Source organism: Oryx dammah, unplaced genomic scaffold (genome assembly GCF_014754425.2).
Source record: "Oryx dammah isolate SB20612 unplaced genomic scaffold, SCBI_Odam_1.1 HiC_scaffold_24, whole genome shotgun sequence".
Taxonomy (NCBI): domain Eukaryota; kingdom Metazoa; phylum Chordata; class Mammalia; order Artiodactyla; family Bovidae; genus Oryx; species Oryx dammah.
Window position 1 is genome coordinate 84,881,404 of NW_024070208.1, and position 17,361 is coordinate 84,898,764.

Consider the following 17,361-nt stretch of genomic DNA (forward strand, 5'->3'; position numbering starts at 1 on the left):
GCCTCACCTGTGCCGAGCGACCCCCGGGCTCTGGGCCCCCCGCCCCCGCCCCCGCCCCCACCCCCGGGCAGAGCCTCACCTGTGACGAGGGCCCCTGCTGTGGCCACATGCATGATGGTGTTGTCGCTCACCGGCCACGTCTCTGGCGAGAGCACGAGGTGGTCCAGCCCACCTCCCTTCCCCATCTCCTCCTGGACCCTGGCGCCCGAGCCGCTGCTCTCCCTGGCAGCGTGCCCAAACCCCAGCGCGTCCCCGACGGCCCCCAGCAGCATCGCAGCCTGGAACTTCTCCATATCTGCCCCCGGCTGCGGGCGGCAGCCGTGCTGCTCTGCCTTCAGTCCGCCCCGCTGACCTCTGGGCTGCTCATTGTGCTGCTGTCGGGAGCCTTCCCGAGTGGCAGGCACTCCTCCTCTGTCTCTGCAGGTGGCACCAATGAGAACACCGTCTGGATGGCAGCTCACAGCCTCCCCCAGCCACGTGGGGCGGCAGCGTCTGTCCACAGGGTTGGGACTGAGCTGGCTCTTCTGAGGAGGTGTCTGCGGCTCAGAACAGCCCAGGGCGGGCGAGGCCGCCGCTCTGGGGAAATCCGCCCAGTGACCTGGAGGACGCACTCGCATTTCTAGAGCTCTGGCATGGAAGCCCCACACCCAGGCTCAATCCAGTCAATCACACAGTGCGTGTCGGCCTCCCGCGGCCAGGCCGAGACCCCTGAGTCCCTGGCCCCTCTGCCGCCACGACCCCCTGGTCCCGGGCCTCCACCCATCTGCCTTGCCCCTGCGTCTTCGCGTCTCCTGGACTCGCCGTCACACGTGTCGCCCTCAGCAGCCTACACCTGGCTCCTGCACCCAGCACCCCGCTGGGACTCAGCTGTCACGCGCGCGGCTTTGGTTTCGGGAGGCCGTGTGACTGTGGAACATGTTGATGGGAAGAAGAAGCGGCTGCAGCTGCAGCGAGCTGGGTGCCCCCAGCCCAGCGCTGGCAAAGCCTCCCTGACAGACACAGGCCATTCCGTGTGGGGCGGGATGCAGGGTCCCCACCCCTGTTCCATGGGAAGAGTGTTCATGGCGGTGCTGCAGCTGGGGGGTCCAGGTGTAAACCAGGCATCTGGACCTGAAGCCCAGGGTCAGAAAAGCCGCCATCTGTGTCCCCAGGCTCATGGTACCACAGGACCCAGTCCTACATCAGACCAGGGTACCAGGATGTGAGGAATGCATCTGATAGAGTTTCAGTAACAGCAAGAGGCTAAGATGCTAAGATGATAAGGTGCTAAGATCCTAAGGTGGCCTCTTCGCAGCCTGTGTTGAGAGTGAGGCTCTGGAACACAACTCCAGCTGGCATGGTTCTGAGAGACCCTGAAGCCAGGGGCCTCACAGTGAGTGCCATTGGGTTGCTAGGCACGCAAGCCCCCTCCCTGAGGGCAGCCCTCTGCCAGCTGCCCGCCGTGGGGAGAAGGGCACCGCGAGGCAGAAACACTCGTGGCTGAGGCAGAGGCACCGTCCTCAGAGGTGCTCAGGGCAACTGCACACCGTTCGGCCGACGTGAGCCAAGCGGACGCTGGGAGGTGAGCCCTGGCCGCGTGCCGTGAGCATGGGGGTGGCCGCCCTGCAGAGCCAGGAGCCAGAGACGTGCGTAACCGCCCCGTAAGCTTCTACTAAGCCGACATCACAGACCAGCACGCGTGGTGTCACCGCCACAGCAGGGGGTGGTGCTACTCCGGCCAGGAGGCTCGGTGGGTGCGGGGCATCCACGCTCGCTCACCTCGCATTTGGTGAGTCCGCGTGCCTCCAGCGTGTGTGCACTCTGCGTGGCGGTGGGCTAGGCGGGGGCACGGTTCTTATCAGCCAGAGGAACGCCCGTGCACCCTGAGGCTGCTGTGTGTCCTGAGATCTGTAACCGCCCACCTGAAGCAGGCATGCTCAGCAGGGGCCGCCTGACACCGAGAGAGGCGAGGAGAGGGTTCAGGCCGTCCACGTGGGGCGCGATTCTGTCAGGAGGCGGCAGGCCAGACACAGCTGGGAGGGCCCCGGGTGTGGCGGCTGCTCCCCACGTGGGGCGGAGGAGGACAGCCAGCGCACAGCGTCCGCGCGTCCGGGGCAGAGCAGAAAGCCACCACGGCCCCAGAGAGAAGCACTTCAGTGTTTCCGAGTGCTCGGCGCTTCCACAGCTCACCGGACGGGAACGCTTATGATAGAAGGACAGACACCGGCCATATGCGAGAGACTCGGTCCAGTCCCTGAGCTCTCGCGTCTGCTGATGGACAAGGAGGCCTGCGTGCGCAGACTGCCTTCCCCACACAGCCTTAAGCCTCAGGATGAAGCAGGGCCGCAGCCCTCGCGACCCTCACAGGCCGGAGTCCTGCAACCTCTCTGAACGGAACTCACACGCCAGAACCCACAGCCCCTCGAAGGACCCTGAACGATTGTTGAGGCTTCTGTTAAAGCTCTAAGAACCCCAGGCTTGTGGGCAGAGGTGGCCTGTGTTTTCTTTGCGGCCACAGCAGTGGGGCTGGGAGAGGTTAGCGACTTCCGGGCCCTGCACCTCGAGAGGGGCTGAGCCCCCACCGCACACTGCCAGCCCGGCTGGGTCTCCAGAACTCAGGTCTGGGTGGCTCATACTTCAGGAAGCCAGACTAAGCTGCACATTTTAGGCACACATTCTGCAGATCTGAGGGCACTCCCCTCTCCCGTGAATTGCCCCAGTTTCTGTCCCGTAAGCGGGGCCGTGGTGGGGCTAAGGGTGTGCCGTGACGTGATCGTCCACATTCGAGGTGTGGCCCACCCAGCGCTTCTCAAACCGCCACGCGAAGCCACTTCCACGATGGGCAGGCAGGTCGCGGCGCCCACCTGCACAGCACGCGGGACAGCCGCCCTCCCAGCCCCCGAGCTAGGCTTGACTCCCAGGAAGGAAAGGAGGTGGCGGGGCCATGCCGGAGGCCAGCGGCTCGGGGCGCCAACACTCCACTCCACGTGCGTGTGACATGGTTTCTGGTTTGTGGCATTCGGGGGACAATCACGTGTGTCTTACCTTCTGGATGTGACCACACGTGAAGGGCAGGAGGGTGGACAGCAAGTGCTCACATTACAGACAGAAGAAAGGAGCCAACAGTTGATTTTAAATTTTAAATTTATCACAAAAGAGATAATTTCTCACAGAAAAATGTCTCTTTAAATGTAATAAAATACATTTTTAAAAAAAAGCATACATGCATACTTTATGAAGCTTCTTAGGAAGCTTAATGGACACTATTAGCAGTAAACAGACCCGCTGACTTGCATAGAGTTTAAAGTTGCTGTGCAAACCTCAACAGCCCGTCGACCTGTAAAACCATTCCCATGATCATCCAGAGAAAACAAAGCTGATAAATCTGGATAATTAAAAAAACTTACTTCTTAATCCTGGTACCAAATCTGAAAACATCAGCATCTAACTGTCTTCTCAGGACATGTGTCCCGCTGCCTGACCGGCAGTTTCTTAGATGTGGTTCCAGGACAACCAATGGGTGTGAGCGTGCAGGGCTCACCAGGATCTGAAGGTCAGAGGCTGCAGACAGGCTCCGCCCCTCCACAGTCACCGAGGGTTCCTACAGCAGGGCTAGAGCCCCGCCTCCAGGCGCCCAGCCGCGATCATGGAGGGTCTCCGGCACCAGTAGTCAGCGGCGTCTTCTCTAAGCAGCGGGAGGGGGTCTCCAGGCTCACGACTGGTCAGGAAGAAATGGGCGACGGGCACAGCTGGCCAGCGTCTCCTGCAGGATGCGGTTCCCATTCATCTAAATCCAGCTCAATTTTCTGCTGAGACACGACTGCCTTTACCACCTGTGACCACTGGCCGTGCGTATTCTTCGAAATCACCTATGAGAACAGGCCATGCTCCTAAAAGAAAGCAAAAGGTTTGAAAAAAATCGGCATTTTAGGATAACATTTTTCATAGTCAAAGGATTTTTCTCACAATCCAACATTTATATCTCAAGAACTCAAGTGATTTTAAACTTCTACACATAATGGATCAGCTGAAATTACCCTCCTCGGCTCTGGCCAGCCGGGAGCGGCAGGAGCTGTGTGCTGGCGTGCACGCGTCTGTGAGCAGCGCCCCCCGCCAGCCCCGCTGAGCATGCCCGCAGTCACGTCTGCGCTGGGCAGAGGGGGCTGGGGGTGAGCATCCTTTCCGAGCGGGCAGCGCCCGCAGTGCAGCAGGTGGGATAAGCTCCCTGAGCCCTGAACGTCTGGGGTGGGGGCCGCTGCAGGTGTGCTGGTACTCAGGGGAGTAAACACAGGCTGGAATCCTCTGTGTGCTTCGCCGGCGTGATGGAATAACCGCTGGCCACACTGGGGTCAGCGGGACCCGTTACCACCCTGCTTGTGGTCCTGCCTCGGGGCCTCTGCACACCCACCTTGAAAGCTTCAGCTCAGAAGAGGTCCTCCCGACTTCAAATGTGCGCGGTATTTTCTCTTGTGGGATTTACAGGACATAATAAGTGAGTACTAGTCACTTCATCACCCCTGTCTCACACACGGGGTTGGGCAGAGGTCAACGGGGACCCACCTGCCCACTGGCCATCACCTGAGGTCTGTGGATTTCGCCTACCTTCTTCATCATAGTTGGACATGTCATCTGCGATCACGTTTCCAAAATCTAGAAGGTTCCAAGGCTCCCTTGGGATCGATCTTTTGTGATGCCCCTAAAACACAAGAGGAAAGCCAGTGGGCCGCTGGCTCGGATGGCGCTCTCAGCCCGGCGGTCTCAGGACATAATGTGACCAGGTGTGAGGACCAGGCGTGAGGACCAGACCAGTGCCGTCAGGAGCCAATGCAGCAGTGGTGCTTCGGGCCAGTGTTAGGAGCTGCATGGCGCCAACGTGCAGCTGCAGAAAGCACGCTTCCTGAAACCCAAAATAAAGCAAAAATTACTGACTTTTATTTCACACAGAAAGGCAGCATTTTTAATCTCTGTACCCAAGCCTGAAGCCAGCTCAGAAACAACATGGGCCAGTGGCATCTGGAGGCGCCCACTGCCCGTGAGCCAGGTGGCTCTCCGCAGGGCTGGACGCGCCCCGCCACTGGACGCTGCAGACACCGGGGGGCCCGCTCTGCTCCTCGGGGGCCCCAGCTGGAGAGCAGCCCTAGGCCTCCCAGAGGCTCCCAGCCCCCAGGGCCTGTCTTTGCACGTGTGAGTGCACGGGTCCACAGACGGCTCCCAAGCGCGTCTCACACTCCAGCGTATGTGCACACGTGCATCACGTGTGTTCTTCTGCTCCCGCCGCCCCCCACTGCGCCCCGGGCCCCCCACTGCCCCCCACTGCCCGGCCCTCCTGCGGCACATACTGGGGTCCTTTCCCAGGTTGCTCCTGGAGGGCCGCGCCACACCCCTCCACTAGAAGGACTGGTCCTCACAGAGCAGGGGGACCCTGAGCAGGATAGCACAGCCACCTCCCGCGGTCAGGGACGGGCCCGGCAGCCTGTGCCCTCCCCTCGGCCGCGGTCACCGAGCAGTCTCAGCCCATGAATGCCCTGGGGCGGGGACCACAGACACACAGTCTGGAGGTGGCCTCGAGCAGCCTGGCCCGAGCCCACGGCACCACTTTCTGCAGGAGGCAGAGCATGGCCGCAGGTGGGCTCCCTGGGACCGCAGCTGGGGACACTGGTTCCTCAGGGCCCGCAGACAAGCAATCGGTTATTAGGACGGTAACTACCCCGGCTGAACCCTCGCATGGGGACCCTTACCAACAAGAAGGTGTTCCAAAGATCTAGAGACTTAAACCTTCTGGATAATACCAGATTCCAGTACGCGATGGCCATTTCCAAATCTGGCAAAAAGAGAGAAAGCACTTACGAGTCCCAACCCCTTTTAACACAGCACAGTGACCACTTCTTGGCACGCTGGTGTTCACTTACTAATACTCGGTAGTCTTACATGGTTACATGAGGTCTAAGGCTTACAGATGAGCTCCTGAAGCTGAATCTGACTCGGTACCTTGGGGAAAATGGCTTTGAAAACAATTTGTGTACTAGGATAGTTGGATGTGTCAATAATTATCCTCTAATAAAAAGCCTTTTGATGAAAGTGAAAGTGGAGAGTGGAAAAGTTGGCTTAAAGCTCAACATTCAGAAAACGAAGATCGTGGCATCTGGTCCCATCACTTCATGGGAAATAGATGGGGAAACAGTGGAAACAGTGGCAGACTTTATTTTGGGGGGCTCCAAAAATCACTGCAGGTGGTGATTGCAGCCATGAAATTAAAAGACGCTTACTCCTTGGAAGAAAAGTTATGACCAACCTAGATAGTATATTCAAAAGCAGAGACATTACTTTGCCGACTAAGGTCCGTCTAGTCAAGGCTATGGTTTTTCCAGGGGTCATGTATGGATGTGAGAGTTGGACTGTGAAGAAGGCTGAGCGCCGAAGAATTGATGCTTTTGAACTGTGGTGTTGGAGAAGACTCTTGAGGGTCCCTTGGACTGCAAGGAGATCCAACCAGTCCATTCTGAAGGAGATCAGCCCTGGGTGTTCTTTGGAAGGAATGATGCTAAAGCTGAAGCTCCAGTACTTTGGCCACCTCATGAGGAGTTGACTCATTGGAAAAGACCCTGATGCTGGGAGGGATTGGGGGCAGTAGGAGAAGGGGACGACCGAGGATGAGATGGCTGGATGGCATCACTGACTTGATGGACGTGAGTCTGAGTGAACTCCGGAGATGGTGATGGACAGGGAGGCCTGGCGTGCTGCGATTCATGGGGTCGCAGAGAGTCGGACATGACTGAGCGACTGAACTGAACTGAACTGATCCATTATGAAGACTGTTTTTCTCATGTACTGGGCTTTCTTGGCAGCTGAACCGACCTGGATATGATTAGCTGGATACGATTAATGCATACCACTTATATATACATGAAAAAAAAACAGCCCCACGCACTTTCTAAGTGATGAACTACAAGTTAAAAGCTTGTTTAGAAAGGAAGGGACACAGTGCTTTCCAAACAGACCTTCCTTGCCACGGTAAGAACTAAAATGGAATCTGATTCAAAAGTCGATCCCGTAAGTATGTAAAGACTTGGGATTTCTTAAGATAGATCCAAGACAAGTCAGCAAGTTGTCTGGTCACCAGTAGAAGTCAACATCCTCATGTTCCCCCAGCTGGAAGGTAGCGACAATTTCACGTCTAAACAGACTGACGCCGTGGGCTGCATCACGAGGTGGGATGTTCACGGACACAGAAGCTGAGCGTCAGGGCTGCAGGAGAGGGACTCGCTCTCTGCTCACTGCAAGGCTGGTATCGGTTCATTTCTGTGTGATTGATACACCAGAACATCAAGGGGCTGAGAAGGTAACTTTCTGAAGCTGAGAACCTTCAACGAGGCCGGCTAGTGCTCCTCACAATCAGATGATACAACAGTCTGGCGCTGAAATAGTGCTTGTGTGTGCATGCCGGGAGAATGAGTGCAAAAAGCAGGCAAATAAACATTTAAGGCAACAAATGCGTTCAGTGCAAAATAGTCTAGTCAACACCTTCCAAAAGGTTTTCTTCTAAATCTGGTTTGGCCCGACTTGGACAGAAGCCGTAAAAGCTGAAGCTCTGATCTGAGGTTCCCAGGTCAACTGTTAGAAATGGACGAGCAAGAGATACGTGAGTGGTAGCCAACTTCAAATAAAATGCCTCTATCTCCTGTGTGTTTAACGTCCCTAAGATAACTCAGTCTGAAATAACCTGGAGTCCTAGCAAGAAAGCAGTGGTCAGAAAACTTGCAGAATGGGCAGGAGAGAAGGCTGGCTGGACCTTGCCCGCGGGCCCGCGCCCTGAGTCTCCTTCCTTATCACTGAGGAAGCCCAGACTCAGCTCATCTTAGCGACGGAAAGCCTCACACTGAGCAATGGAGGCAAACCTGGGGAGAGAGAAAAATAAAGCTTTATGGCGGACACTAAATCTGGTTACTTTTGGGTTCGTTTGGTCCTAGAAACCCTTCTTATAAAAGTTCCCGATGTGCGTTATTTGTGAAGCACACGACTCACAGCAGATACCTGCATTTTCAGAGACCCAGCATCACCTCAGCAAATACGCTGAGTGCTGTCCTGATGGACCTGGCCATTTGCAAAACAATAGCAACACTCAAAGTGATAGAACTTGAGAGCTGAGATCAAGAACAAAATCTCCTCTACTGGCCATGAAAGGAGTCATCTGAGCAGCTATTCTGTCTCTAATAACCTCTGGAAACCCTGCCTCCTGAGTAAGAAAATGGCTATAAGATGTTCCTAAGTAAAATTTATGTCTGCGATGCTCCATTTAGAATTAGATCATAAAGATGACCGTTCCGTCAAAAAAGAACCTTTGGGCTGACGGAAAAATTAGTTAATAATCATGAAACTTTACTTCCTCAAAAATTATGATTTCTCAAAGCCAGCTGATTGCGGACTCGAGCCAGTGTAAGCCACGCCGAGCATCTCACGTTAAAGCGAAGCATCAGGGTTGATCATCTCCCTTTCGGGGGCTCCCTAGGGGCTCAGCTGGTGAAGGGTCCGCCTGCCGTGCAGGAAACCCCAGTCTGATCCCTGGGTCGGGAGGATGCCCTGGAGGAGGGCACGGCTGCCCACTCCAGTATTCCGGCCTGGAGAGCTGCATGGACTGAACAGTCCATGGGCTCACAAAGAGTCGGGCACGACTGAGCAACGAAGCAGCGCTAGGCTAAGGAATAACCAGCGAGCGACACGTCCCCCTCTGACTACACACCACAGGCTCACAGGTCTGAAGGGGATGAAGCCTTGGCCTGCAGGCTGTTTTTTCCACCCTTTCTGCTGCTGTCCACGCTGGTTTAGGAATTATAGGAACACTTGAATCAACCTCTTTAAATTACATTTAACCCTTCAGAAGACAATGTCGTAAACTTTGGAAACTGTAAAATCAATTGTTCCATCTGGGGTTCACAGCTGTAAAATTACTCTTTTTTTTTTTTAATTGAAGTACAGTTGCTTTGGGAGATAGTGAAGGACAGGGAAGCCTGGCATGCTGCAGTCCGTGGAGTTGCAAAGAGTCAGACACGACTGGGTCACTGAGCAACAACAGCGAATAGCAGTCGCCTTACAACGCTGTGCCAGTCTCTTTCATGGACAACGGGGATCGGTTCTGGGATTGCTGCCCTCCCACCTCGAGCCTCCCTCCTGCTCCCCCATACTCACCCGGCTTTGTATCTTTCTTTAAAAAACCCTCAAAAAACCTTCTAAAATAAAGTGTGATGTCTGTGAAGTGTCCAGGTATGTAATACTTTTCCTGAAGAGGCTACTGTTCCCTTTAACACAATTTTATGTTCTCTCAATGAGTCTCATGAAGCACAGACACGATATCAGTAACTGTTGCAATTCTTCAGTGACTGATTCTGACAAACATCTCATTTGTCTATAGGCATAAAGTAGATAATGATTTTTTTTTTCCTCTCAGTAAAGGAATTACAGGATAAACTGTAAATTTCTCCTTTTCTGCTGCCTGATACTCAGGCAAAGCTACTTAAAATAGAGGCTGCACATGCCGGGCTCCATGCTGCAAGAGTGCTTCAAAATACTTCTCCTCACGCTGAACTTCATGACCAAAGAAAGTAAGTTTATAAACTTTAAAACAGGCGATTAACTTGGACTAATTTGCAACCTCTTAGAACTTACAGTGGAATTTTAAAAGCACGGCAAGCGCGATGACCTCAGATGGAATCAAGGCTGTAGGATTTCCAGGCAGCTCCCACCTCCCCTGCCTGCAGCCCTGCAGCCTTCTGGCGGGGTCACCGCCCTGCAGGGGAGCCCCAGTCAGCCAGGGCAGGCGGCATCCAGCCACAGCGGGAACACCACTGGGCGTCTGAGCTGACCCGCGTGGCACAGAGGGCTGTTCGGCGGAGCCCTGCAGAGCCCTGAGCCAAAGGATCGTACGCCATAAAAACGACGGCTGCTTGAAACCCTGAGTTTGAGGTTCTCTGTGACATGGCAACAGAAATAAGTGGACTTTATAGTCCTCAAACCAAACCCTTAAACCGGAAACACAAGATAAGAGTTTCCGTATAGACCACATACGGTAGTGCACAAGTACCATCTTGGCAAAAGCATGCATCTCTGAAAGAAGAAGAAAAATATAATCCAACACACATCAGAGTTTAAGTAAGTTAACATTAAATCCCCAGCCCAGGATGAGATTAATGTCTCCTGCCCGCGTCTCTAACCCATTAGACAATTACACATCAATAGGAGAGAACGCAGAGCATCCGAAAATTATTCCACATTTAAAATTGTATTTTTGGCTCCACATCAGGAGTGACTGCAGGCTGAGGGGCTGGAGCGCGTGGGACTGTCCCAGCGGCGAGGGGCGCCCTCAGTGGGGTCCCCAGAGGAGGGGCCCGCCCGGAGCCCTGCTGGCCACGCCCGTGCGGCCTCTCGAGCTGCCCAGTGTCTGGCAGGCGTGCTCACCTAGCCCTTTCTGCGCCGGGCTCCTAGCGAAGGTGAAGGTGAACTGGTAAAGGGCCTTGAACTTCACCACGTCCTTGGGCTCCTAGCGAAGGTGAAGGTGAGCTGGTAAAGGGCCTTGAACTTCACCACGTCCTTCGGCTCCTGCTCCGGTCCGGGCAGTAGGGCTCTCAGCTGCTCCGTGCTGTCACACCTGGGACAGGAACAGAGCCTCAAGTGGGCGTCGCGGCGGCGGACAGGGCTCCAGCCTCCCCGCGCTCCGGTGCGGCCTGAGGCTCGGGCCTAAGGGTGGAGCTAAGGTCCCTGCTCTGGCTACAAGGGCTAGAAAGGGCTGGCCCTGTTTGTGGTGATAACCCCACGCTCTGTGAAGAAACCAAACCCACTGAGTCATATGGCGCATGGCCTGCATCTTAGTAGAGAGGCCACTGGGCTTCCCAGGGGGCACAGGGGTTAAAGAGCCCGCCTGCCCACGCAGGAGACATAGGAGATGCAGGTTCGATCCCTGGGTCGGGAAAATCCCCTGGAGGAGGAAATGGCAGCCCACTCCAGTGCTCTGACCTGGAGAATCTCATGGACAGAGGAGCCTGGCAGGCTACAGCCCACGGGGTCACAAAGAGTTGGACATAACTGAGGCGACTTACCACGCACACAGAGATGTCATTAAAAGTAAAGGAAAAAAAAAAAAAAAACACCCACATAAGCTGCAAGGCTCTCCTTGCCTGTGTGGGCTGGAATATAGCCAGGCAGCCGGGGTCCCGCAGAGACCTGCACCCAGGCATGATGGAGACGAGGCGGGAAGACCTGGGCCCTTGCTGAGGGCAGAGCTGGGCCGACCTGCAGCCTGTACCGTCCGGGAGGAGACAGGCCTGCAGACTCAGGCCAGTGTCCAGGGCATGCTTCATTACAGTGGGCTGGACGTAAAACAGCCAACACAGGGAAACAACTCTATCGCTTTAAAACTGGATTTTCCTCCAAAAAGTCAATATTTAAAAGCCCTCAGTAAAGCAGGCTTTAGAACAGCGAAACATAAAATCGGTTGTCTGTTCTGACTGCATGGCAAGGAGGCGGCTGAGAGCCGTACGTCACTGACCCGCGTGGCCCGGTGGGGCAGGTCCCCGAGCCCGCGTGGAGCTCGGTGTCTGGCGGGTGAGCGGGGCCCCAGCCCCTCCCACCACCGCCCTCCTCCTCCAGGCCGTCAGCCCTGCTCTTCTCCGCGCCCCATCACGGCACCTGAGCTCCTTGGTGGGCCAGTCACCCCCGCTTTGCAGGTGACGGGCGGGAGCTCCCGAGTTCCACTTTGTGTCTGGGTTTCCGTGCCAGCGGTGTGTGTGCGAGGCTCGCCCGTGTGACACGTGGGCTCTGGTGGTTCACCTCGTCTCACAGCACGCCACTGCGGTCACGCTGAGCAACACTGCTGTGCTACAGGCAAGCATTTTGGCTGTTCCTAGTTTTCTGGTCACGAAGAACGTTAAAGGTTCCCATATGTGTATCCTGGCACACAAGTGAATGTGTGAGGCAGACACCCACCCACGATTCCAGTCAAACCCTCCTCCGGGGAAATGCCCACCGGCGACACTCGGCAGCTGTCCTAGAAAGGGCCTGGGAGGGCCTAGTCTGGTGAGCCCCTAATTTGCACCCCCCACCCCCCACCCCCGAGTGGGGCTGAGTGCTGCTTGCATCCCCACTGGCCCCTTGGAAAGCACCCTCTGTGAAGGGCGCAATCACGCCTCCTGTCCGCTCTCAGCCAGGTCATCTTTTTCTCGTTTTGTGGGGGTACTTATGTCAGCAGAGCCCCTCACGGCCCGCGCCCCTCCTTCCCCGCGTGGTGCCTCCTGGTGCTGTTTCTGGTCAGAAGTTCTGGTTTCGGGGCAGCACGGTTCACGCTCTAGTCTTCTCTGCGGTGGTTTCTGATGATGAGCTTCTGCAGGGCTGCAGGTATTCTCTGCCCGTGGCCTTCGCCTGGAGATCTACAACTCGCTGAACGGACGAGCCTTCTCCCACCGAAGTGTTAGTCGTTCGGTCGTGTCCAGCTCTTTGTGATCGAGTTGCCTACAGCCCGCCAGGCTCCTCTGTCCGTGGAATTCTCTAAGCAAGAACACTGGAGTGGGTGGCCATTTCCTTCTCCAGGAGATCTTCCCAACCAAGGAACTGAACCTGGGTCTCCTGCATTGCAGGCGAATTCTTTACCATCTGAGCCGCCAGGGAAGCCCGTTTTCCCATACGACTAGCCAGTCCCCACAGGACCCTTTCATGAAAAGCCACTCCTCCTCCACATCTCTAAAAGGCTACCTCTGCTATGAATCAAGTGTTCTGGAAACACAGGTTTGTCTCCTGGCTCTCATCCTGCCCCACTCCAAGTACTGCTAATTACTGCAAGTACCATGTTACACACTGATAAAACAGCCACCCCTCCCTTTTCTGTTACCACAATAAATTACATTAGGTGAGTTTGTAATGGTAAACAGATCTTGCATTCCTGGACTGCAACAAACTGTCATCACAATTTATCCTGATTTTTGGTTGACTCGTTTTGGAGGGTTGATTTGTTTTGCTGAAAATCTGGTTAGGACTTTTGCATCTTCTGTTCATCATGTGTCTTTTGATTCTTATGACTGAGAGAGACTTATAATTTTCCCTTTTCAACAGGTCCTTTCTAGGTTTTACTACTGAGGCTATGCTGGCCTCAAAACATGCTAGGAGTCTTTTTTCCTGTGCTCTTCTCTGGTGCGAAGCTGGTTTTATTCTCTTTACTAAAAGTTGGGTAAGATGTGCCAGTGAACCCATCATGGCCACAAGTTTTCTCCTTGAAAAGATTTTAAATTATGGGTTCTGATTTTTTAAGATTTACAGAACTATGTCTTCACACGCCCGTTTCAGTAAGTTGTCATTTTTTAAAGAACTGCTGTATTTCATTTTTCAAATTTATAAAGATGTTCATAATATAGTCTCATTTTATCTGTAGGGTCTGAGTTAAATCTCCTGTTCTTTTCTCTACTTGCTGAGATGGATGCTTTCCTTACTGAGTTTCAACTTTCTAAAATATGCATCTAAGAAGCTGACTCCCACGTTCTCACACAGTTTCATCACTCAAAATACTAATTTCTGTCGTAACTTCTTTCTCAACCCAAGGTTATTCAGAGGTACAGCATCCACACAGATTTCAACCTATCTAGCTATCTTTTTGTTATATTTCTTAGTTGTATTGTGGTCAGAAAACACATTGTATCACTTCAAATCTGGGACATTGTTGCATCTTACCTTATGGCCCAGTTTATGTCAATATTCTTAAGTGTTCTTTTTGAAAAGAAGATGTATTCCTCAACATCAAGGGCAATGTTCTATTTCCTTATCCGAATTTTCTATTTACTACTGATTTTTCATCCACTTAGTCTGCCAGTTGGTAAGATGTGTGTGAGAAGATGGGAAGATGTATTCCCCGTTGTCCTGGCAGATTTCTATCATTTTCTTTAGAGGTTTAATTTCTGCTTTAAATAAACTACACTGTCCTGGTAAAATAAAGCTTTTATCATCAGGAGCTGGTCTTCAGCTTCCTCCTGCCTCCATTCTTCCCTCTTCCCCTTGCTCTTTAGTCACTCACACACCACCTTGCCTCCTTGCTCTCACTCACCTGCATACTGGCTGGTTTCTCTGTGTCAAAACATCTCTAGTCGAGACATCGCATGAGGTCTTCAGGGAATGTGGTCCCAGGTGCTCATACCATCCTGCTCTGCCTGCCTTGGGCTGGAGCTGGGGAGCCGGCAACTCACAGGATGTGTATCCACAGGTCTCCAGGGCCTTAGACAGCAGAAGCAGCCAGCCAGGGAGACGACGATCCCCAGCCACAGCAGGACCAGCCTCGAGGGTGTTTGGGGCCGACTGGCGCTCCACTTCCGATGTCCCCGCCCCTAACCAGCAGCTCAGGTGGCCTGAGGACCCCAGCCCACCACCTTCCCAGGCTGCTGGCCTCCTGAGTAAAGCACCTTTTCTTTTTCCACCAAAAGAAAAAAAAGAAAAGTCTTTCCTTATCTGCAGAATTGCTTTCTGCTTTAATAAAGCTTGCTTTAACACACTAACAGCCGCAGCAGCCTACGTTTGGCTCACGTTCGCACGCTGCGTTAGACTCTGTGCCTCACACTGTTCTGTGCCCTTACGCCTCAGGTGTGTCTACTGTAAACAGTACATATATACACTAGCTGACTTTTAAAAACCCACCTAGCATTTAGTTCACTCACGTTTAACGTAATTATGTGAATGCAAACACTTTTAGGCTTAAATCCTCCATTTTATCATGGGCTTGCTATCTGTCCCACCGTAAGCTAATTTTCCTTTTGTCCTTTTTTTCTTGGATTCTTTCAGACTGAATTTTATGTTTTATAGTGATTATAACATATACAAAGAGAGAACAAATGTTTTTTTCCCCACTGTTTTATCTTTTTCATTTTCCCACCAGCATCTTTTGATGCTGGTTTTAACTTTGATCAAGTCCAACTTACCACTTTTTTCATCTCTGGTTAGTACCTTTTCTGTCTTTTCTGAAAAAGCTTAACCCAAGGTTAGTTTCTTAATCTAAAACTTTGGTTTTAGTGCCTTGCACAGGTCTACAATCCGCCCCAGCTGATTTGCAGGTACGGTATGAAGGAGGGACTGAGGGTAAGCTTTTTCATGTTTGCCCGCGTGTCAGCATCATTTGTTGAAAAGACTCTTCTTACCCCCCACTGAAATAATAAACACTAACAATCTTGGAGTAGATGGACAACGTGGGAGGACTTTACTAACTCATCAAGACTTCTTCTAAAGCTACAACAATTAAGAATATGTGGTGCTGGGTTAAAGACAGATAAAAGAGACCCAGGCGTACAGCAGGGAAGACCTACACAGACAATTTTTTGCTTTGAAAAATGTCAAGGTATTTCATAAAGTTTATTCAGTTTATCTAAGAATCCTCAAGCACCCAAAGAAAAGGTGTAGAATTAACTGTTAAAGGCAGGTATTCTAACCAGTCAGGTGTCAACAGCCAGGAAAAGTGTGAGGAACTCATAATGGAGCAGACACAGAAGCCAGTGTATTTCCAGAGCTTAGCACCATTTAGAGGAGACGGAAACGGCAGCCACTCCAGTGTGCCCGCCTGGAGAATCCCAGGGACGGGGGAGCCTGGTGGGCTGCTGTCTGCGGGGTCGCACAGAGTTGGACACGCCTGAAGCGACTTAGCAGCAGCAGCACCATTTAGAGGAAAATAGTCCTTCACGCCCCTAAAAGCACACGTTCTTCTCCACAGCATAGTTCACGAATGCATTCACAAACTTTTAATACTTTAAATGGTACTTTCACCTTTAACTGCCCCATGAGGTGTGAAGAGAGTCAGCCACTGGCCATCACTAACTTGTGACCTTAAATTATATTCTGTAAACTCCAGGTAACAGGGTGTGAGAGGATCTAAAACATTTTGGGAAGATTCATGCTCAAAATCTTTAAAATATGTATTTAAAGTTATGACACTTCATAGGCTAATAGCAATTTTAAAATTTTCTTTGTGCGATGTATGTCTAGACAATATCTGAGAAGTACCATAGATTGTCTCTGTAAGAAGCACATGTTTCCAGAAGCCCCCGTTTGGGGCGGCTCTAATGGGCAGGGTGGCTGGCCCAGCAGTCAGAGAAGGCCCTTTTCACGGGTCTTTCCGGTTCTAAGCACACTGGGACCTCTAGGCTTTCCCAGGTGCAAAGAACACAAGCACATGCGCGTTACAGCACTGTCACAGAGAGCTGTTGTTCCTTTGGTTTTAAATTGGTTTTATTCAACTACCTGGAGTGTGGTGAGATATTAGAAACAAAGTCTCATAGAACTTACCATCTTGACAGACTCCTCTTGTTTCAGTGAAAACAAGCACCCTGTCTGCACAGCCTTAGAACATGTTTACTAAGGCTTTTGAGCTCCTTTGGGAGCTAAAAATAAGTGAGTCAAAGTTGTCAACACTGAGACCTCAGCGTGTCAGCAAGTCAGCAGGTTGGCTTCCACACACTTCATGAGACAGCGCAGGAAGCTTAATGGTTAAAAGCCATTTACGATACCTGCTTTCACGTACTTCTCTGACTCACCTAATAAGAAAGAAACACCTTAAGGTATTAACGAACCTTCGACTCCAACTCTAGGTAGAGCAGAGAAGTCAGACAAGCAGAAGACGGAACGACATTTCATCAATGCTCAGTGCAGCAACAGGAGAAATGAGACCTTTAGTGCACAGCGCATGAAACGAATGGCTGAAGACAAAGACACCTGGGTGTTTACGAGAACTCAAAACTGGAAGGAGAAAATTAAAAAGGAGAAAGTGTAACAAAAGGAATTAATCTGAATAAAAATACTGAACAAAACCTTAATTGGAATTCAAAAGGAAACTGAAGGTTCAAGAGTACAGATGCACAAGCAGCTTGTAAAATGCACAAAGGACATGAATTGATATGACGTTTACAGGCCGCTGAGAAACAGCACCGGAAACACTTTCCTTTCTGAAAAAGTTATATACAAAGGACATGAGTTGATATGACGTTTACAGGCCACTGAGAAACAGCACCGGAAATACTTTCCTTTCTGAAAAAGTTATATACAAAGGACATGAATTGATATGACGTTTACAGGCCACTGAAAAATAACATCGGAAATACTTTCCTTTCTGAAAAAGTTTAGATTGAGACCAGTTTCCTTACCCAAGTTCTGTCATGCCGTCTAAAAATTCCTTTTTGCTAAATTCACACTGAGTTGCAGCCCTGAATTTCCATGCTATAACCAAAACTGTGATACTGGCAGGATCTAGGCTTAAATCATCACAAAACTGTTGAATTCCATCAATTCCAATTTTATTTTCATCTTCTGGGTGTACACTCAAAATTAAGGGAGAAATAAGTTAAAAACTTGGATATTTTGAAAAGTATTACTAAAATG

At 51.9% G+C, this 17,361-nt stretch overlaps 2 protein-coding genes across 4 annotated transcripts in view; both read right to left on the reverse strand.

Annotated features, from left to right (window-relative positions):
* Nucleotides 1-706, reverse strand: part of ADPRHL1 (ADP-ribosylhydrolase like 1) — a 26,209-nt gene extending 25,503 nt beyond the window's left edge. For 2 of the 3 annotated variants that reach the window (XM_040267485.1, XM_040267484.1), the window contains exon 1: nt 80-706. In XM_040267485.1, the coding sequence (XP_040123419.1) occupies nt 80-617 (538 nt within the window). In that variant the 5' untranslated portion in view covers nt 618-706. The remainder of the gene's footprint in view (nt 1-79) is intronic. The other variant, XM_040267486.1, reaches the window with a different exon arrangement.
* Nucleotides 707-3,191: 2,485 nt separating this feature from the next.
* On the reverse strand, nt 3,192-17,140 carry DCUN1D2 (defective in cullin neddylation 1 domain containing 2). Its single transcript, XM_040267285.1, has 6 exons — nt 17,127-17,140; nt 10,555-10,618; nt 10,429-10,510; nt 5,718-5,800; nt 4,582-4,675; nt 3,192-3,869 (listed from the first exon to the last, which is right to left on the reverse strand). Exons 1-6 carry the CDS (start codon nt 17,138-17,140, stop codon nt 3,778-3,780), a joined length of 429 nt encoding a protein of 142 aa, XP_040123219.1. The 3' UTR covers nt 3,192-3,777.
* Nucleotides 17,141-17,361: the final 221 nt, after the last annotated feature.

What these genes read in the sequence shown, in the direction of transcription:
- DCUN1D2 (XM_040267285.1), bottom strand. An exon ending in TTTGGAACACCTTCTTGTTG is followed by an intron (nt 4,676 to 5,717) that starts GTAAGGGTCCCC and finishes CTTGTGTTTTAG; the next exon opens with GGGCATCACAAAAGATCGAT. An exon ending in GTCCAACTATGATGAAGAAG is followed by an intron (nt 3,870 to 4,581) that starts GTAGGCGAAATC and finishes GCTTTCTTTTAG; the next exon opens with GAGCATGGCCTGTTCTCATA.